We start from the raw sequence: 21,792 nt of genomic DNA on the forward strand, positions 1-21,792 counted from the left end.
TCAAATGGTTCGTGTGAGATATGGCTGACAAGCCAAGCCTTAAATTTCTCCATTGTAATTAAAAATTTACAGAGTTTTAATATAGTGGAAAATATTGCTTTCCTCTGCTAAATCGTATACATGGAATGATGGGAGAGATTCCTATCCTCTGAGCCTGGCTCAGTTCTGGGATGATCTGTGTGTGAGATTGAGGACTTTCCTTGGGCCTGGGTGACCCTGGCAGGTCAGGCCTGCTGTTTACTCCTGGTCCAAAGGAACCTGAAAAGCCAGAGGTCCTTCTGGTGTGAATGGAAAGATTGAGATCACCTTAGACATAGGGAGCCTGAGAAAATCCTGGACAGAAAACAACCTCCTCACTGGCATTGGGACCAGCTGGCGTGCCCACAGCTCCTCAGGGCCACTTCAGATGGCATGAATCTCCACTGACGTCGCTGTTGGTCCCTATTGGACACAAGGTACTTTCACACAAGCGCTTCATTTCCTTTCATCTTCCATCAGCCCTGTGAGGCTGGCATCATCTCTGTGCGCAGAGGAGGAGCCGCTCAGCGGTGAACCACTCGCCCAAGTCACCCAGCTGCCACGATGGCTGAACATTCCAGAGCTCCTGCTCAGTCCCACTCGGCACAAGTTCAGGAAGATGTACCTGAAACTTCTGAAGGGGGAAGCCCCTTCACTCTCACCTGAGACTTCCAAAAGGGTTGATAAACCTGCAAAATTTATCCTACATTTTCAAAGGTGACAGACCCTCAGTGAAGCAAAACCCTTGCCAGGTTCCAAGCATTTTGAGTTTGAAGTGGGTCAGCTGCTGACAAACTCAAATTCGGTCCTTACATGCTTACAGATAACCCTCAGCCCCTTAACAGAGTAAAGGGTTCTGTTGCCATCAGTGTGGTAACACCATCTGCTTTAATGGGGGGCAGCTGAAATTCCTCTTATTCACTGTTTTCAACATTTAGTGAATTACTACCCCTTTAGTCCAACTCCACACAGTGAGCTCGGAAGCAAGTAAGGCCAGTTCTTGGAGACATCTCTCTGAGTCACCTCGTTCCTAGACTGAGGTCAATCTTTTAAGCATGCACGTGTGTGCGTGCACACGTGCACACACACACACACACACACCTTTTTCTTCTTCACGTCCCCAGGCATGTTTTTTTCTGAGCCAGCAGCAGGTGCTACAGGAGGGAAAAGACATCGTTCTGCAGGAGGATCCTTGAACAAGTGGCTGCTTCTGCCCTGGTGCAGCGTCATAGTCCCTTGTTTGTCTGTAGAGATAGGATGGCAACAAGAGCTTATTAGTTGCAGGCATGGGGATGGACAGTTGACTTCCAACTGTAATCACCTTTGGGTTAATGGGAAGAGAGGCAAGGAGATGCTGAGACACCTGGAGAGCCACGGTGGCTGAGGCAGCTTCAGGGAGCCCTAATCTCATGATCTGGGTTGGGTACTTGATGGCTGAGTCAGGTGATGGAGAGACTAATAATGATCTTAATAGTTACTATGTGTTAAGTGCTGACTGTGGGACGAGAATTGTGCAAAGTATTTTACATGCATTAACTGAATCCCCATAATAGCCTTAGTGTTAATAATAATACGTTAGTCACTCAGTCATGGACTCTCTGCAACCTCATGGTCTGCAGCCTCCCAGGCTCCTCTGTCCATGGAATTCTCCAGGCAAGAACACTGGAGTGGTTGCCATTCCCTTCTCCAGGGGATTTTCCTGGAAAACTCAGGTTTCCTGCATTGCAGGCAGATCCTTGACTGTTTGAGCAAACAGGGAAGTCCATAATAGCCTTATGGAGGTATTATTATTATTTCCACTCCACATATGAGAAAATGGAGCCTCAGTGAGATTAAATAACTTGCCCAAGGTCACAGTAAGTAAGTGGGGGTCATTTGAGTGCAGGCAGTCTGATTGTGGAATGTGTGCGATTGAGGACTAGTCTCATTCCCACCTCTGGCTGGACTTGGCTGGTTATTTTCTAAGGCGAGTGGCATGAGGAAGTGACACTCAGCATGCCCAGTCTTCTCTGCAGGATTGGGTTCACCCAGATCAACAAGCGAGGCATTCGGCTTCTTACCACTGAGGTCTGCCTTCCTGTTGGGGAAGGTGCCTCCGTAGTAGAATGTCGTGTGGGATTTGTCATGCAGGAGCCAAGAGTGATCGAAGAGGGCATGCCCGAGGGTCCTCCTGGAGGTTTGCTGTGCTTTTTCATGGTGGCTTTCTTTTGAAGCATGGATACAACAATGATTGTCTTTTGACGTGTCCTAGGGAATGACAGATATGCATTCCTGAAAACAGGTTTTGCAAAGGAACAGAGCCAGTTCTTCTAACAGTCAGACCTTGTGGCTAGACTGTGATTCCAGGGATGAAATCTTCCTAGCAGTCTGGGAAGAAAAAGATGGTCATCGTGGCCAGATCTCTAAAGCTGTTTATTGCATTCATAAAATGTTTTATTGTGGGTGATAGAAAGAAATGACATTTAGCCATGCCTGACGTATAGTGCTTTCTTGAAAAAAATTAAAAATCAAAAGGAAGCTCTAGTATCATTGTCTTTTCTTTTTGGCAGACTTCTTTATCACAGTAAAATATACATAACATAAATGTATCATTTTAACCATTTTAAAGTGTATAGTTCTGTGGCATCAAGAATATTCATGCTAGTTTTTGTCCATCATAAAATGTCTCTTCCCTCCCACTAGGTGGTACTTCTCTTCTCCCCCTTTCCTGTCTCATTGGCACATGACCTTCTTGTAAGTCATGTGTGTTTATTCAAGATAGGAGCAAGCATTATCTATGCTTCTCTGTTGCACAGACATACACACACAGGCCTTAGAGTTTCAAAAGTTTATTTTTTCCCCTTTGGCTGCACTGAGTTTTAGCTGTGCCCTGTGAACTCTTAATTGCAGCATGTGAGATTTAGTTCCCTGACCAGTGGTTGAACCTGGGCCCCCTGCATTGGGAGCACAGGTTTTTTAGCCACTGGAGCATTAGGGAAGTCCCTAAAAAGCATTTTTACTGATTTAATCCTCATAGCAACCTTGAGAGGTGTGTGTGATAAGAGGTATATATATATATAAAAGAGGTAATTCAGGCTCAAAGTTAAGTTTCTTGGATGTGCTCATCACAGCTAGCAAGATACAAGACTCAAAACAAGGCTTTTCCACCTCTAAGACCAACGGCTCTTTTTTCTAGAGATGACTAGAGATACCTAGATGGAGTGAAGAGTTTAGGGAGGATCTGTGGTTAAGTGAGGTTGGAAAACCACAAGTTAAAGTTAAACTACAGAACTTCTCAAATGGTCCGTGGTCACATGTGCACTGTGCCTCTCTGGGAGGAGAATGTGGTGCACAGCATTTCCCAATTTTTTTTTTCCCCATGGAGCATCTGGCGGCCCTAGGGTTCTACCAGTTGCACTTTGAAAAACAGGGATCAATAGGCTCAAAGTATTAACACTTTTCTCTTCTCTGGAGGACCCCAAGAAATGGTGACAGGAGAGAGTATCATCTCCAAAGTCAAGAAGAACAATGACAGAAAGTGAAAGTGAAGTTGCTCAGTCATGTCCGGCTCTCTGTGACCCCATGGACTGTAGCCTGCCAGGCTCCTCTGTCCATGGGGATTCTCCAGGCAAGAGTAGTGCAGTGGGTTGCCATTTCTTCCTCTAGGGCACCTTCCCGACCCAGGGATTGAACCTGGGTCTCCCGCATTACAGGCAGACTCTTTACCCTCTGAGCCACCAGGGAAAGGGGACCCCCATTAGAAATGGTACCTCTGTCTGGGTTTCGTCTTCCTGCCAGGGCTGCTTCCTGAGTGGTGGCAAGCGAGTCCCCTGGCTGCCACGGTCCTTGGCTACAGAGCCCTGGTCCACTTGTCCACCAGCCCCAGCTTTCCCTTCATGCAGGTCCTGCTGACCTGCAAAGGTGAACAGTGGGTCAACTGTGCAAGCCCAAATACGAGAATGACACTGTTAGCTGCTTCCAAACTACCTCGCTTCTTGCTTCTCTGAGCAACAGTGTTGATCAAGGCCCTTGTTCCTCCGCCCTCCTGATTTCTGTTTTTCTGCTAGTGTCTCTATGGAAGTGGCAGCCAGCTCAGTGGGACAGACTGTCCTGGGAGTCAGGAGCTCAAGGTTGAGTCATTTCTTGGACTCAGTTTCCTCATCGGTAAAATGTGGATATGGATTTCTTGCCCTTGCTTCCCTGCAGAGTTGTCTGGAGCTCAAACAAGATCATGCATGTGACAGCCCTTTGTCAACTGTGAGGGGCTAGGGGGTGAATGAGGTGTGATGATGGCGGGATGCCCTGCAGCTCTGCTCTGTTGTCACTGAGAGGCTCAGTCTGAAGCACTTGATTTCTGGGACTGTCTACTGGTAGTTTCCTTGGGGAAAAACTCAGACGATCCTCTGCGGTGGGACGGCTGCTTAGCAAGCTGCACTTACCCTGTCTGTGCAACCCCCAGGAAGGATCTGAGTCAACAGATGACTCCAGCATAGTGAACAAGTCTTTCGTCGATGGTTTAAAGGGTCCTGCAGCTATTTTCATCACTTACTCAAGGTAGATTTATTGCTGAAATAGTCTGGCAAACCTTCCTTGTTTGGAGCTGCTGTAGCAACACCTCGAATCTCTGCTTGTGGCTCTGAGGCATGATGTGGAGTTGTCTTTCATCCAGGGGCCCTGGAAGCCCGCAGGGGCTCTGTGTGTGTTGAAGCACTGGACTTCTGGAGGCTCGCGGCCAACCGCACCGTCCCCCGTGTCCCCCAACCTTCATCATTCCCTACATTATCCTCATCCTCGGGGTCACTGGGTCAACAGCCAAGTGCCCGCCTATGGAGTACTCCCTCCTTGCAGCTCCCCTTCCTCTGCCCATTGGCTCCTGAGGGCGACCTTGGCTCAGAGCTGATGCTGAGAGTGTTGGTGGAGCAGATGCAGACTCATGCTGAGGTCCAGGGGCTCTGCTCAGTTTAGTGACCCAGGGAGCCCCTTGATCTGCCTGTCCCCAGGAAGACCACAGCTGCATATAGGATGCAGCTCTAAAGACCTTTTTATGTGTTTAGAATGATCCTTTGAGGTCAAGCCAGGCTTCAGGGCCATCCTTCCTGGTCAGATGCACTTGGTAGCCTCTACCAGCATTTCTAAGGCTATAGGAAGTGAAACTCTGGCCAAATGGCTGCTGACCTGCTGAATGGTCTTACATGGCAGACGGCCTAATTTGGGGCAGGGTGTTTTGCGTAGGAGGATACAGAGAGGGATTCTTCCTTGTGGCTGTATACCAGGTGATGTTGAATATATGACTCAATCTGTGTGAGGGAAACCAAGATTTTTCTCAGCAAATGTCAGCTCTGGCTCACTTGTCTATGCTTAAGAGAAACAGGTTAGCAAGCAAGGTATGGGAAGTTTCAGTTTTGAAAGGAGACCACACCATGTGCTCTATTTCAAGTATGGGTTCAGATTACTCAAACAGTGTGAATGGCGGTAATAATTTAGAGCTCTTAGAGAGCTTTGTACCTACGTCTTCTCCTATGATTTTTTACAACAATCCAGAGAAGGTGGAATGCAGATAACATTCCTCCCATTTTACAGATAAGCAAACTAAGGATGCATGAAGCGTAAATAACTTAGCCAACATCACACTGTTGGGGGATCTGAGATTTGTGGCCAGAGCTTTTGCTACTTTCTCCAGTACAGTGTCTGGCAAGGAGAAGGAGGCCAAGAGGAGATAAAATTAAAACCTATAAAACCATCAGTCAGGGTTTGAGATACAGTCTGAGCTATTTTTCCTTCTTTTCAAGTTGATTTTTTGTCCTTGTGATCATAGGCAATTGGGTGTTACAATTATGTTTAAAAAACACAAGTTATGGATGTCTATAACTAGCATTTATTGAGCACTTGCTGTGTGCCAGATACTGCATATCCCATTTGAGTCCCAAGGTGGGTATGGTCATCTTCATTTTATAAATGAAGAAACTGAGGCCCATACTGTTTACGGGGTTCTCAAGGCAAGAGTACATAGCTTTTCTTCCAAGAAGCAAGAGTCTTTTAATTTCATGGCTGCAGTCACCATCTGCACTGATTTTGGAACCCAAGAAAATAAAGTCTGTCACTGATTCCATTGTTTCCCCATCTATTTGCCATGAAGTGGTGGGACCAGATGCTATGATCTTAGTTTTAATGTTGAATTTTAAGCCTGCTTTTTCACTCTCCCCTTTCACTTTCATCAAGAGGCTCTTTAGTTCCTCTTTGCTTTCTGCCATAAGGGTGGTGTAATCTGCATATCTGAGGTTATTGATATTTCTTCTGAGAGGGAAAAAGGTGTAAGAAATAATCTAAAATCTGAACTCTAGACATGCACTGTCCAATACACTAGCCACATGTAACTATTTAGATGTAAATTAATTAAAAGTAAATAAAAATTTAAAACTCATTTTCACAGTCACACTATCTACTTTTTAAGTGCTCAATAGCCACATGTGGCAGGCGGCTACTATATTGGAACTGGACATTATATATATATACACACATATGTATACACATGTGTATATATATACACACACGTGTATATATACAAATGCAAAACATTCCATCATTGCAGAAAGTACTATTGGATGGCACTGGTCTAGACTAACTCCCTCATTTTATAGATGAGGACAAGGAAACCAAGACTCTCTAGACCTTATTTTGAAAAACTTCATTTTATGCTGTTAAAATTCCCAATATTTGAGATCTGATTTGATAAAATCCACATGTACCTTGTCCAAAAGATTTTCCTTGTTGAATCCAAAATGGAGGGAAGACAGGCAGGAGATGGTATTTGGGAGGTACACTTGAAAGGTCCGGCCGTGGCCTGAGATTCTTTGGTACATTAAGTTGACTGTCCTGAAGCAGCACAGAATCCTTGATGTATCCTGAAGAGTAGGTCAGGAGTTACTGGTAGAAACAATGGTTGTCAGTCTAGAGGTCTTGAATGGTAACTACAAGTTTCCCCACTTGCATTAGTCTTAGCTTTGGACATTGCCCATTAAGAAAGACAATTAGAAGATGGAAGAGATTAAAAAATCAGATAGAACCCATAAAGGATTCTCTAGCCAATATCTTGGGTGCCTCTGGTTCTGTACCACATATATGCTTCTTCCACTCCACCATTCCCAGGAATTGGGAACATGGTGGAAGGAACATGGCTGTTTCTTTGGGGTTGGGTAAAAGGCTCCTCCTGCCTTAGATGAAGTCTCAAGTTTCCTCCTGGATGTACCTGGCTTGCTTCTGTAACCCCTGTGATTCTCAATCCATTCTACAAGTATTTATTGAGGGCTTACCAATGGCCCCACCTCTCTGCTAGGTAGGAACTATGGCAAGAGGCCCAAGAATGCACAGACCCATGGACCTTTCCTTAAACCACACCTTGTAGCCACATGACTTTCACAGAAGGGTCTGAGACATCTTTTGATATTAAGAAGGGCTTTCCTCCTTGAAGATTTTGGGCCTGGGCTATGGGGCAGCGGTCTGCCCTGCCCTCTGCTATACCTAACAATAAACATATCTCTGGTTAAGAGGCTCTTTCTCACAAGCGTTAGATGAATGGAACTGCCTGGAACCGTGGGCCGGCCATGAAGGGTAAACCAATTACTGGGCAAGCCCACAACTCTCATTTTCCTTCAAGTCATCACTTAACTGGGGAGAGAGTTGTTTTCTCTTTTCTCCCAAAGTAAACCTATAAAGCAAGAGAGAGTCAGTCTTCCCCTGGTCCCGTCTGTTTGTTGATGCTGAAGAGATGGCAACCAGCCAGGCAGGCTTTGGCAGATCCTTCTGCTCACCCTTGTCTTCCCCAATAGGTTTGCCAAATACAATATGGGATGTCCAGTTTAAGTTGAATTTCAGATAAACAACGAATACCATTTTTTAAAAGTAGGAATATGTACAAGTATTGTAAGTTTAACTTTTTTTCTTTTTTTGGTTAGTGCCTCTATGTGTGTTTGTATGTGCACATGTGTAGGTGCTAAACTGGCAATTCTAATTCCCAGCCACTGCCTGCTTTTATTTTCAAGCCTTCACAGAGTGCGTTTGGGGTGTCTGTTCAGCAGCAGGGTGTCTGGTCTGGTGGGTAGTGCTGGAGAGCCACCATCTTCGAGGAGAAAGCCTACCATTTCTACCTCCTAGGGGATCTGAGGTCCCCTCTGAAGGGGAAGCAGTGGTGTTGGGAAGATTGTGGTGTCGGAGGCGTGCGCAGGACCTGGCTTCCGGTCTCAGCACTGCTTTTGGCTGAATGACCATGGACATATTATTACTTAACCCCATGGGGCTCTTTTTCCTTCTCTTGTAGAAGATCGAGATTGAACTGGAGGACATGAAGTCTCTGAGTGGGTAGGCCTGGGAAGCGTATTTTGCTTCGGATGAGGGGCCTGAGGCTGCTGAGGGGCGCTAGAGGGAAGGCAAGACTTCAGGCTGCCATCCCTCCGCAAATGTAGGAGAGGCGAAAGGTGTGATGGTTGCTTGCAGGCTAACAAGATCGAGCACCTTTAACACAGAATTGGGCCTGAAATTCTGTTTCAGACACTCATGGAAAACACACGCTCGCACCAGAACGCGGGGCAGGGCAGCTCAGGGCACACCTCTTCCCACGTCCCCACTGACCTGCACATTGGAGCTTGTATATGGTGCCAGGGGGCCACGTCCGCAAGAGGCCGCGGAGGTATCTCTTGGCTGAGTACCCAGGTTGGATCTGCCGCAGGCCCTGGCTCTCTGGTTGGCTTCGGAAGTGAAGGTACGGCTGCCAGGCTCTGTCCTGCTCTCTCTGTGGGGACACCAGTCAGGAAACAGCAGGGCTGCTGAGCCCGGAGCCCCCCAGTGATACGGGCTGGCTAGCACAACCATCCTCATCAGTAATCCGGGAGACTCCTGATAGATGCTGGAAGACACCAGAAATGGATGCCATGGCCAACAGACATAAACCAAGAGCCCAAGGAGCAAAGCTCTGGAAGTCTTCTGTGGATTTGCAGTTGGAAGGAGAAGGAGAAATGAGAACTACCAGACCCCATCTTGAGACGGAGCATCAGAAAAGGATAAAGAGCCTCAAAGGAAAACAGACTATTTAGTTTAGCCTGTGGAAATCAGTACCTTAAAAGTAGCTCTGTATGGCTGTGGGAAAGACAGCTTGATAAGTCAGTGTTAGCATTCAATGTTTGCCATATGAGTAATGGGACAGACAAGCTCTGTCCGTGTTCAAGGGGAGCCCTGCAGTTTGAAAATATCTGGCTCGGCAGCATTTCATTTCAGCTAGGGAGAAGTTTCTGGGTACCCACCTGCCAAAGCCACTGTGAGTCATCATGGCAGATAAATGTGAATAATATCTTACATTTGGCTAGGTAGCGCTTTATATAAATATAAATAACTTTTACCTCGTTATAATCCTTTAAGGTAGATGAGTTAATATCATAACCACTAAGATGAGGCAGAAACTCCCTCAAACACAAGAACAGCAAACATGTGGTACTTGTGTTGATATCTCTTTTCATCGCTGTGGTGCCTGGCAGACATCACCAATCAATCACAGCACTCTTGACTGATGAACTGATTGTGATCTCAGCATCCTTCTCTTTTAAAAACTGAGGCATAATTTATATTTATTTATTTATTTATTTGTATGATTTTTTTTCCATTTATTTTTATTAGTTGGGGGCTAATTACTTTACAATAGTTTAGTGGTTTTTGCCATACATTGACATGAATCAGCCATGGATTTACATGTGTTCCCCATCCCCATCCCATCCCTCTGGGTCTTCCCAGTGCACCAGCCCTGAGCACTTGTCTCATGCATCCAACCTGGGCTGCTGATCTGTTTCACCCTTGATAGTATACTTGTTTCAATGCTGTTCTCTCAGAACATTCCACCCTCGCCTTCTCCCACAGAGTCCAAAAGTCTGTTCTGTACATCTGTGTCTCTTTTTCTGTTTTGCATATAGGGTTATCGTTACCATCTTTTAAAATTCCATATATATGCATTAGTATACTGTAATAATTTATATTTAATAATATGCACAGAGCTTAAATATTCAATTTAATACAACCTGACAACTCAAGTATACACCTTTGTAGCCACCACACAAAATAAAATATAGAACACTTTAATCAGCCCAGAAAATTCCCTCATGCCACTCTCTAGTCAATCTTTCCATACGCACCAGGTAATCCCCATTCTTAGATGCGGTTAGTAAGATACTGGCCTGAGTTTCTTTGTCATATCCTGGCAAATTTACCAATGAAGGTTTATAGTTTAACAAAAAAGAGAAAGGAAACAAGAAGAATATGGTCATCTAAAACCTGATTGATGGGTAAGAGGAAGGCTTTAGCGTTTGGGTGCTGGCCCTGCTACACAAAGGTGCGGTTTGCTCACATTCTGATTGATTCAGGAGGTGGAAATGCCACAGAGTGGACGCCGACAGCCATCGCTGAGGCTTCAGGACCACCAGGGACTTCTCTTTAGCTTAAGAGAGGGCTGGAATGCCAAAGTCCATGAAATGAAGGAATTCCTCTGCTGGGAAGAGATAAACAGGTATCTAAGGCCTTCATTCATTCATTCACTTATCAAGCAATTCTAATGCCAGGCACTGGAGAAAAAGCAACAAAAAAAGCAGATTGATAACTAATAAATAAATTCAGTAAAAGATGAAAGAAAGCATGGCTTATTATTCAATTGACTCTATTTTCTTGGAACTTGTTAATTAAATGAATGCATGGAATCCAAGCACAGAACATTAACTGGTCCTTGATGTCTAGAAAGTTTATATGGCAAAAAATGAGTTTACTTCAAGTGCAAACAGAGCCTGAAAAATTCAGCCCCACATGGATCTTGAGGCTTTTTCCAAAGAACATGAGAGGGTGAGTTGTAGGGAGGGCAGTGAACACAAAATGACTTAAGTTCTTTCACTCACTCCATTTTCACTCCATTTTTTTTCATTCGTCATGTAGCAAGAATTTGTTGAGCACCTTCTATGTGCCAGGCACTTTGTTAAGCCCTGTAATATGGAGCCATCATAATAAGGCCTTTTCTGGGTGAACTGGAACTTAATTTCCTCCCATAAATCTTTGCTTTCAATGATTCTCCTCTAAATGTGATAAGACCAAGACTCCTCTGAGATGCTGTGGCCCTGGGCAAATGGCATGATGCACTTTCTGAAGTGGACAAGAGCTCCTTGTTTTTCAGCAGTGTGCATTTCCGAAGCTCCTGCTTGGTTCTGGAGCTTTACTGGGCTGCTTGCTCAATGGGGCAGAGATTTAGGAAATTCCTTACCCTGGAATTTGGCACATCTTGGTACATTTTTGCTTCAAGTTTGAAGGCTAATCTTGGCCTCTGTGTTCATTTCCTATTGCTGCTGTAACAGATTACCACACATTCAGCGGTTTTCTTTTTAAATTATTATTTTTTGGCCATGCCACTTGGCTTGCAGGATCTTAGTTCCCTGACCAGGGGTTGAACCTAGAGTAGTGGAGTGAAAGCACTGAGTCCCACCCACTGGACCACCAAGGAATTCTCCTTGTAGCGCCTTTAAGCAATACAAATTTGTTATTTTACAGTTCTGGAGATCAGAAGTTTGAAATGGGTCCCACTGGGATAAAATCAAGTGTTACAGGGCTTTCCGGAGGCCCTGGAGAGGGATCTGTTCCTTTGCTTTTCCCAGTTTCTAGAGGCCGCCTGCATTCGTTGGCCTGTGACCCTTTCCTGCATCTTCCAAGCCAGCAACAATGGGCTGAGTCCTTCTCACGCTGCCATCTCTCTGGTTCTCTCTGTTGATTCCTTCTTCCATGTTTAAGGATCCCTGTGAATACACTATCTGTCCAGATAATCCAGGATAACCTCACTGTTTCAAGCTCATCTGGTTAGTGACCTTAACTTCTCTTTGCCATCAAACCTAATTTATTCATAAATTCCAGGGATTAGGATGTAGACATCTTTGGGGGGCCATTATTCTGCCTACCACAGCTTCTTTAAGTTTTTTTTTTCTAGTTTTCTGGTTCCGGTTGGTAATTTCTCAAATTATGCCTGTGAAGTTGGTTGATAAAGTTCACATCTCATTGCATAAATTGAAGCACTGCCAGAGGTCTAAGACCTGCTTAGGTTACTGAAAAACTCACTCAAGGTTAAACCTGTTCATTCATTTCCAATGTGTGGAAAAAGTGGCAAAAAGCAGAGTGAATGTATATTATATTGGCAATCTCATAAAAGTTTATCTTATAAATGTACAATCATGGTGGAAACATTGGAAAAAAATACATTAGAATTTTAATAACAATGATATTAGAGTGTTGGGCATAAGATTCCAGAGAGTTTTTTCTTCTCTCTTTTTTATAGAATCAAAATTTCCATAAAATAGATTATATTTATAAATGAAAACATGTTAAAAATTGATGTATTGATATTTTATTGCACCCACCGCCCTTACATAGTTCCTGCATACTTCTCTCTTCCTTCTCCAACATGATCTTGGACCTCTAACTACCAAAGATGACTCTAAAACATGAAAGGAGGCAGAAGGCATCCAGGAAGGGAGTTTCTGGAACGGGGAAATTCACGACAGCAGGAGGGTGGCTGCCGACGGCTCCAGGATTTTCAGGCTTGCCTTGGCTTTGCTAATCAACTCCAGCTTTCGGTTTCTTCTGAAATGAGTGATTAATGTGTACATCTCTCTCTCTTAAAATTCATTCATTCATTCATTTCTGACTGTGCTGGGTCTTCCTTGCTGTAGGGCTTTTCTCTAGTTGTGGCAAGTGGGGGCTCCTCTTTGTCACAGTGCTCAGGCTTCTTACTGTGATGGCTTCTCTTGTCCTGGAGCAGGGCTCTAGACCACAGACTCAGTAGTTGAGGCGCAGGGGCTCAGATGCTCTGTGGCATGTGGGATCTTCCCAGACCAGGGATGGAACCCACGTCTGCTGCATTGGCAGGTAGGTTCTTTACCACTGAGCCAGCAGGGAAGCCCAGAGGGCTCTCTTATCCACCTTCCACTCGTTGTGCGTCCTCTAATGAGGAACTTACTCTGGCCCGCCCTTTCCTCAGTGTCCTCCGGCCCCCATGTGCAGAGGGGTGAGGGCGCTGCCCTTGCGTCTGGCCCTCGTTCCCCACTGGCTGTCATGGTCGTGTCAGTCCACTCCTGGCAGGCGAGGGTTTTCAGAAGATGGAAGGAGCCCATATGTGCAATGCTCCCGCCTCGCAGATATGGGGTGGCAGGGTGCCAGTGTCCCCAGGAAGACAAGAAACACCCGGATCGCCAGCTGCCATCGTACCATAGAGGGTGGCCAGCCTTTGTACGCGGGAGTCCACAGAGAGACGAAGAGGGAGGTTCAGATATCCCAGGGCTGGCAGGCGAAGCCATCTGTAACTTGACCCTACCCACGTCTCCAGGTAATAGCCACACCTGTCTAGTTACTCTGACTTTCCTCTGCCTCTCTCCTCTCTGGGCCTTCACTGACCTATGCCCAGAGAGTCTCTCTCCAATGATTTTTACCATAAGACTCAGCTCAAATTCTACCTCCTCCAAGATGTCACTCTAGATTTTCCCAGCTAGAAGCAATCAGTCTCTACTGTCTTTATACTTTGACTGCATATTAATAAATTGTAGTCTAGATCCTCTCCCAGGCTGCCTCGTATCAAGTGTCACAGGGGCACAAATCTGCCTCCCTGATCACATTGTACCCCCCACCCCTGCTGGGTAGAGGTTATGGCCTCCCCCCACCACACCCTGGCAACTACTGTGTTCATTTAACAGCTATTTGTTGAGAATTTGCCATGTGTCAGGCAATGTTCAAGGCATTGTTTAATAACTATGCAAGATGTTAACTCAGAGGAATGGAGATCCCCCAAATAGTCCTGTACTTTTCTGCTGACCACTTGTCTCCTCAAGCTGCCCACTCCAGTCAGAAGTCCTTCTCTCCAGAGGAGCGAAGCCGGTTGTCTCCTGCTCTGAGACGTAGAGTCCGTGTGTTCCGGCGAAGACCTAGCCTTAGGACAGAGAGTGACCATCATTGTCGTTATGCCTGTGCAGTAGCCAGACCTGGGGCTTCCAGGTGAGTGCAACCAGAGTCAAGGTGAGGGTGAGGTGGGGAGGGGAGAGGCGTGTGTCCACTTGAAGCTGTGCCTGAAAAGACTTCTCAACCCCAGCCTGACTTTCATCAGTCTTGTGTAAATAGTGCCACTTTCAGCCAGCTCTTTCTCTGCAGGTTTAATTTCTGAGAGTCTGTGTAAATGATACTATCTCTCCCAAATATCTTTGGTGGTCATGTGTTACTGGATATCAGGCCATTAAGAAGAGAATCATAAAGTGGTTTGAATTTTCCCAAAGCTGCAATGTTCTAACAGGGTTTGATTCCTGACCAAACCATTTAGTATCAAAGATTTGACAAGTCATAAGCCACAAAAACAAAGATAAAACAACTAGAATTGAAATCAGAAAATATGAAGCTTCAGTTCCTGGAAGAACTCAGCGTGCTTCAGTTTGAATCTTGGCTCCATCTTTTACTAGCTGTCTGGCTTTGGGGAATTTTACTTGACCCATCTGTGCCTCAGTCTTTCTGTCAAATAAGGATGATGAAAGTACATACCTTGCATGCAAAAAAAAAAAAAAAAAATGAAGTTGAATCCTTACCGTGCACCATATATAAAAATTAACTCAAAGTAGAGTTAATATAAGAGCTAATGCTATAAAACTCTTAGGATAAAACTTAGGGGAAAAGCTTCATGACATTGGATTTGGTGATGATTTCTTGGATATGACACCAAAAGAACAGGCAACAGAAGAAAAAGCAGATAAGTTGGACTTTATGAAAATGTAAAATCTGGAACTTCCCTGGTGGTTCAGTGGTTGAGTCTCCATGGTTCTGTTGTAGGGGGCATGAGTTCAATCCCTGGACAGGGAACTAAGATCCCACATGCCACGTGGCAAAAAAAAGAAAAGAAAATGTAAAATTCTTCTGCATCAAAGAACACTATCGGGAGTGAAAAGGCCAACCCACAGAATGGGAGAAATTATTTTCAAGTCATATATCTGATTAGGGATTAATATGCAGAATGTATAAAGAACACTTACAACTCAAAAACAAAAATCAATCCGATTTTAAAGTGGGCAAAAGACTTGAACAGACATTTTTCCAAAGAAGATATATAAATGGCCAATAAGCATATGAAAAGATGTTCAATATTACTTGTTATTAAGAAATGCAAATCAAAACCACAATGAGATACCACTTCACAGTCATTAAGAGCTATCATTTAAAAACAAAGAAACAAAATAACAAGGGTTGTTGAAGGTTTGGAGAAATTGAAACCCTTGGGCAAGACTAATAGGAATGTCAAACGATGTAGTGACTGCTATGGAAACCAGTATGGTGGTTCCTCAAAAAACAAAAAAATAGAATTATATATGACCCAGCAATTCTACTTCTGGGTTTTTACTCAAAAGCATTAAAAACAGGGACATTGACAGATATTTGTACACCCATGTTTATAGAAGCATTATTCGTAATAGCCAAAATGTGAAATCAAGCTAAGTGTCCATCAACTGATGAATGAATAAACAAATTGTGGTATATACACATAGTGAAGTGCTATTCAGCTTTCAAAAGAAAGAAAATTCTGATACCTGCTACAATATGAACGAACCTTGAAGACATTATGTTAAATGAAATAAACCAATCACAAAATACTAAAAGGATAACTACCATATGATTTTACTCTTATGAGGTACATACAATGGTCAAATTCATAGACATAAAGATTAGAACGATGGGAAATAGGGGATTGCTATTTAATGTGTACAGAGTTTCGGTTTTGCAAGATAAAAAAAGTTTTGGAAATGGATAGTGGTAATGGTTGTATAGCAAGGTGAATGTACTTACTGCCACTCAGCTGTACACTTATATTGATTAAAATGGTAAATGTTATGTTTATGTATATTTTACAACAATAAAAAGTACATATAAAGTTGTTGTGAGGATTAAATGAGATAATTAGTATAACGTGCTTAGAATGCTGATGGGTGCAATACTATTACTTAAGTGTTTGCCTATTACTTAAGTATTAGCTGTTATTATATCACTGCAGATGGTGATTGCAGCCATGAAATTAAAAGATGCTTACTCCTTGGAAGGAAAGTTATGACCAACTTAGATAGCATATTAAAAAGTAGAGACATTGCTTTGCCAACAAAGGTCCGTCTAGTCAAGGCTATGGTTTTTCCAGTGGTCATGTATGGATGTGAGAGTTGGACTGTGAAGAAAGCTGAGTGCCAAAAAATTGATGCCCTTGAACTGTGGTGTTGGAGAAGACTCTTGAGGGTCCCTTGGACTGCAAGGAGATCCAACCAGTCCATCCTAAAGGAGATCAGTCCTGGGTGTTCATTGGAAGGACTGATGTTGAAGCTGAAACTCCAATACTTTGGCCACCTGATGTGAAGAGCTGACTCCTTGGAAAAGACCCTGATGCTGGGAGGGATTGGGGGCAGGAGGAGAAGGGGATGACAGAGGATGAGATGGCTGGATGGCATCACCGACTCGATGGACATGAGTTTGGGTAAACTCCAGGAGTTGGTGATGGACAAGGAGGCCTGGTGAGCTGCGATTCATGGGGTTGCAAAGAGCCAGACATGACTGAGCGACTGAACTGAACTGATACATATTCTCCATCAAATGGTTATACCAGGGAACCAGTGGATGAAATACATACAGCCAAGCCTACTGGGTCAGATGTATGGCTTACTCGAACATGTTACCTACAAGCCAGGTTGGTTTTAATGAAAACCTGATTTGTGTTCCTAGAAGTATAGTCAAGGGTTTTAAAGGATGTGTTGGGAAGAACCAGAGTCCTTTAAAAAAATGCTGTTAAAGATGGGGAGATGTTTCTTTTCCTTGGAGTGTATGGAATCTTCAAAATCAGGCCCTCTAGGTATTAAGAGTGGGGATTTGGGTTCAGTTGTCCAAGCTCTAATTCTTGCTCCACCACTTAGATATATAACTTTGGGAGAGTTAGTTAACCTCAAGCCCCATTTTTCCTGCTACACTGTGGAGGTAATGGTGGCACACCACTCATAAACTTGTGCAGATTGAGTGTAGTTATAGAGATTAAATGCCTGACCTATGCCAAGCATTCAATAAATGTTAGCTATCATTGATAAAACCTTTGATTCATCATCACGGATGACCCATGTGTCTCTCCTGATGTTTCCTACTTCTAGTTTGCTAAAAGCTCTAAGTATAGCTGCTCAGGAGCTGCCTACATGGAGCATACTTAGCAGAAGGAGTGAAGTCCGGTCACTCTCCCCTCGCTGCTTTGGTGCCCCTCTTGACACCTTCCCCAGTGGCTCAGACGGTAAAGAATCTGCCTGCAATGTGGGAGACCCAGGTTCGATCCCTGGGTCCAGAAGATTCCCTGGAGAAGAAAACAGCAACCCACTCCAGCATTCTTGCCTGGAGAATTCCACAGCAAGCTACAGTCTATGGGTTGCAAAGAGTTGGACACGACTTAAGTGACTAACTCTCTGACACCTTGTTAATGGCTGTCAGAGCACTTCTTAGGGACACCATCAAACGAGTACCAGGTAATTATTCAGGACTTGCAAACGAACTTTGTCTTCCTGATCACTGGCTGAAAGGATAATGTATTCTTCCTCCTACTTTTCTGTATCTTTCTATTTTATATAACGAGCTGACATTATAATTAGGATGGGAAAATAAACTTTATTCAAAAAACATTATCACAATATTACTTGATAAAATAGAAGCCTGAAGGTACCTTTGTGGGCTGCATAATGACTGTAAACACCCATTGGATAGTTAAGCGCCTTGAATACAGAGATTAGGCAGTATGGAATCAGTGGAGCAAGGTTGACAATGCTTTTAAGTGTGTGTATGTGCTAAGTCATTTCGATTGTGTCCAGCTCTTTGCGACCCTATGGACTATAGCCTGCTAGGCTCCTCTGTCCATTGGATTCTCCAGGCAAAAATACTGGAGTGGGTTGCCGTGCCCTCCTCCAGGGGGTGTAACCACATTTATAAGGGAGATGGCAGACACAATACAACCTTGGTTGAAATCAGTTATAGTAAACTGAATCCTGTTCATTCTTCAATGGGATAAAGAAATGAGGTGGTCTGTGAAATGAATTTTTAAACAAATTATTTTTAATACATTATTTAGTCAAGTACCATATTAGACATTTAAAAATATTACTGGACTTATAAATTTCTAAAAATATAAGAATAAGAAATGCTAAAGCAATGAAAATTAGTTACATTTTCTACTGATTTGAGAGGTACTTGAGGTTTCTGCTAGGCTTCAAAAGCATCATGTTGATTGTTATCTAGATACTACCCCAAATTATGGTTATTTAGATTTCATAGTTATTTGATTTTCAAATACATGATGGGAAGATGGATGAATTAGAGGCCTCATGGTTTTAACTTTGAGAATGTTTGAACAGTATTTCTTTCTGTTTTGTTTTGTTTTTTTAAACCAAAGCAACATATCTGTGTGTATCTAGAAGAGTAAGAACTCTGACATCTAATGTCTTGACTTAGCATTTATCTTTGCTCATTAGGAAGTTGGGCCATCAAGAAAGTTAAAGAGTAGGTGTGTGTTGGGCTATAAAACTCAGACGGATTGCTGCATGCTTGTCATTAGATCCATATATAGAAGTGGAGATGGTGTGAAATGCTTTAAAAATTTGATTTCACCTTCCTGCAACGGCCTTGCTTCTCACGGGTCTGAGTGGAGCCTGCGTTGTGTAGGTTTCCTGATTCACAGCTCAGCCGGGAGAGATCTTTCTGTGAGCAGCACTGCCCTGTCGATTACCCATCCTCTCTTTTACCCCCTCCCCATCTTGGCTCTTTTGCTTTGAATGTGATGTTTTTAACTCTTATACTATATTATTTGGATGATGAAATACTGACCCCAAGGAACAGATGCTGTGATGATTGCAGGGCTCAATTTATAGCACTGTTTCTATTCCGCTTCCCTGCCCAATCCTACCTGGCTCTCTACGGTCAACCTGGAGACTACTTTTCACTACTCTTTCAAGGCCATAGGTTCTTATTTTTCAAATCCCATGACTTAAAAAAATGTTTTTATGAAAGGATATGTAAAAATAAAAATATGACATAATCTCACCACCATGGTTGAATTTTGATGTGTATCTTCCTGCTTGTATAACTAATTTTTAAAAATTGGGATTATATTCAAGAAGTGATATTTTCTATACTGTCTAGTCTTGAATTTTGGTGTAATTATCTACATGGCTGTATAACTTTGAGTGAATTACATGAATTCTCTATGGTTTAATTTCCTTACTTTTAAAATGAGATAATAATAGTACCCACCCCTACAATTGACAGAAAGTATATTGAGTTATATAATAAAAAGTACTTAGAACAGTGGCTGGAACATAATAAGTACTAAAAAATGTTAATGAATATTGGTATTTTTATTAAATGAGTACTATTTTTTAACCTGCTTTTAAAAAATACACTGTATTTTCTCATGTTATTCGTAAGTAATACATGACTTTATTGCCTGACACCAAATTCATTGTATGACTGTATTTAATCGATGTCCCATTGTTGGACATGTATTATTTTCAGTGTTTTGCATGGTAAATAACCCTGTAGTAAACATTCTTGTGCGTGAATCTTTGGCCACATCTCTGATTATTTCCTAAGGCAACTTCATAAAAATAGAATGCTAAATCAAAGAATATTAGACCTTTTTAGGTTTTTGCCAAAATGCCCTCTAGAAATGTCACGTGAATTTGTACTTCTACTGTATGAGAAAGCTCATTTCCCCATAGCCTTCTCAGCACTGGATATTATGATTTTAAAAGTTTCTTGCCAGGCTATAGCTCTTGTAATCAGATGGTGCTCTGTAGTTTCCAAAGCTCTTCTCTTCTGACTGTGTTCATTGTTTTTAATACCAACTCATTCTTGAATTATTTTTCCTTATATTTTAATCTACCATGTCCTCTAATCTTAAATTCCTGCCTTATTACTATTCCAAACATTTTCTTTCCTTTCTCATTTACTCACACCATTTTCCTTCTGTTCACTGGAGTTAGACTACAGTGTTCTGTTTGTACATTTGTAGGTAGGGGAAAATCCACTAGACCATTCATGTATGACCTAAATCAAATCCCTTATAATTATACAGTGGAAGTGAGAAAGAGATTTAAAGGACTATATCTGATAGACAGAGTGCCTGATGAGCTATGGATGGAGGTTCATGACATTGTATAGGAGACAGTGATCAAGACCATCCCCAAGAAAAAGAAAGCAAAAGAGCAAAATGGTTGTCTGAGGAGGCCTTACAAATAGCTGTGAAAAGAAGGGAGGTGAAAAGCAAACGAGAAAAGTAAAGATATACTCATTTGAATGAAGAGTTCCAAAGAATAGCAAGGAGAGATAAGAAAGCCTTCCTCAGTGATCAGTGCAAAGAAAAATAGAGGAAAACAATAGAATGGGAAAGACTAGAGATCTCTTGAAGAAAATTAGAGATACCAAGGGAACATTTCATGTGAAGATGGGCTCAATATAGGACAGAAATGGCATGAACCTAACAGAAGCAGAAGATATTAAGAAGAGGTGGCAAGAATACACAGAAGAACTGTACAAAAAAGATCTTCATGACCCAGATAATCACAATGGTGTGATCACTCACCTAGAGTCAGACATCCTAGAATGCAAAGTCAAATGGGCCTTAGGAGCATCGCTATGAACAAAGCTAGTGGAGGTGATGGAATTCCAACTGAGCTTTTTCAAATCCTGAAAGATGATGCTGTGAAAGTGCTGCACTCAATATGCCAGCAAATTTGGAAAACTCAGCAGTGGCCACAGGACTGGAAGAGGTCAATTTCATTCCAATCCCAAAGAAAAGCAGTGCCAAAAAATACTCAAACTGCTGCACAATTGCACTCATCTCACATGCTAGCAAAGTAATGCTCAAAATTCTCCAAGCCAGTCTTCAGCAGTCGTGAACCGTGAACTTTCAGATGTTCAAGCTGGTTTTAGAAGAGGCAGAGGAACCAGAGATCAAATTGCCAACATCTGCTGGATCACCGAAAAAGCAAGAGAGTTTCAGAAAAACATCTATTTCTGCTTTATTGACTATGCCCAAACCTTTGACTGTGTGGCTCACAATAAACTCTGGAAAATTCTGAAAGAGATGGGAATATCAGACCACCTGACCTGCCTCTTGAGAAATATGAATGCAGGTCAGGAAGCAACAGTTAGAACTGGACATGGAACAACAGACTGGTTCCAAATAGGAAAAGGAGTATGTCAAGGCTGTATATTGTCACCCTGTTTATTTAACTTATGTGCAGAGTACACCATGAGAAATGCTGGGCCGGAGGAAGCACAAGCTGGAATTAAGATTGCCAGGAGAAATATCAATAGCCTCAGATATGAAGATGACACCACCCTTATAAACAAAGCAAAGAAGAAGTAAAGAGCCTCTTGAAAGTGAAAGAGGAGAGTGAAAAAGTTGGCTTAAAGCTCAGCATTCAGAAAACTAAGATCATGGCATCCGGTCCCATCACTTCATGGCAAATAGATGGGGAAACAGTGGAAACAATGGCTGACTTTATTTCTTGGGCTCCAAAATCACTGCAGCTGGTGACTGCAGTCATGAAATTAAAAGACGTTTACTCCTTGGAAGAAAAGCTATGACTAACCTAGACAGCAGAGACATTTGAAAAGCAGTCATTAAAAAGCAGAGACATTACTTTGCCAACAAAGTCCGTCTCATCAAGGCTATGGTTTTTCCAGTGGTCATGT

At 42.9% G+C, this 21,792-nt stretch overlaps 2 protein-coding genes across 8 annotated transcripts in view; one reads left to right on the top strand and one right to left on the bottom strand.

Moving 5' to 3' along the window:
* KIAA2012 (KIAA2012 ortholog) overlaps window positions 1–21,792 on the bottom strand; it is a 127,436-nt gene that overhangs the window by 100,642 nt on the left and 5,002 nt on the right. Inside the window, exons 3-7 of one of the 3 annotated variants that reach the window (XM_043444558.1) lie at window positions 8,623–8,782; window positions 6,744–6,899; window positions 3,768–3,910; window positions 2,079–2,265; window positions 1,120–1,262 (exon numbers count right to left, since the gene is read on the bottom strand). In XM_043444558.1, coding sequence (XP_043300493.1) covers window positions 1,120–1,262; window positions 2,079–2,265; window positions 3,768–3,910; window positions 6,744–6,899; window positions 8,623–8,782 — 789 coding nt within the window. Of the gene's footprint in view, window positions 1–1,119; window positions 1,263–1,952; window positions 2,266–3,767; window positions 3,911–6,743; window positions 6,900–8,622; window positions 8,783–21,792 lie in introns of all 3 variants that reach the window. The other 2 variants (XM_043444557.1, XM_043444559.1) reach the window with 2 other exon arrangements.
* The window catches only part of LOC122426022, an 83,701-nt gene that overhangs the window by 3,084 nt on the left and 58,825 nt on the right, over window positions 1–21,792 (top strand). The window contains exons 3-5 of one of the 5 annotated variants that reach the window (XM_043444562.1): window positions 13,197–13,384; window positions 13,884–14,046; window positions 17,208–17,808. The exons of 1 other annotated variant lie outside the window; for it this stretch is intronic. In XM_043444562.1, the coding sequence (XP_043300497.1) occupies window positions 13,197–13,384; window positions 13,884–14,046; window positions 17,208–17,502 (646 nt within the window). In that variant the 3' untranslated portion in view covers window positions 17,503–17,808. Of the gene's footprint in view, window positions 1–12,911; window positions 13,385–13,883; window positions 14,047–17,207; window positions 17,809–21,792 lie in introns of those variants that run through there. 3 more of the 5 variants (XM_043444561.1, XR_006265107.1, XM_043444563.1) reach the window with 3 other exon arrangements.

Source organism: Cervus canadensis, chromosome 24 (genome assembly GCF_019320065.1).
Source record: "Cervus canadensis isolate Bull #8, Minnesota chromosome 24, ASM1932006v1, whole genome shotgun sequence".
Classification (NCBI taxonomy): Eukaryota; Metazoa; Chordata; class Mammalia; order Artiodactyla; family Cervidae; genus Cervus; species Cervus canadensis.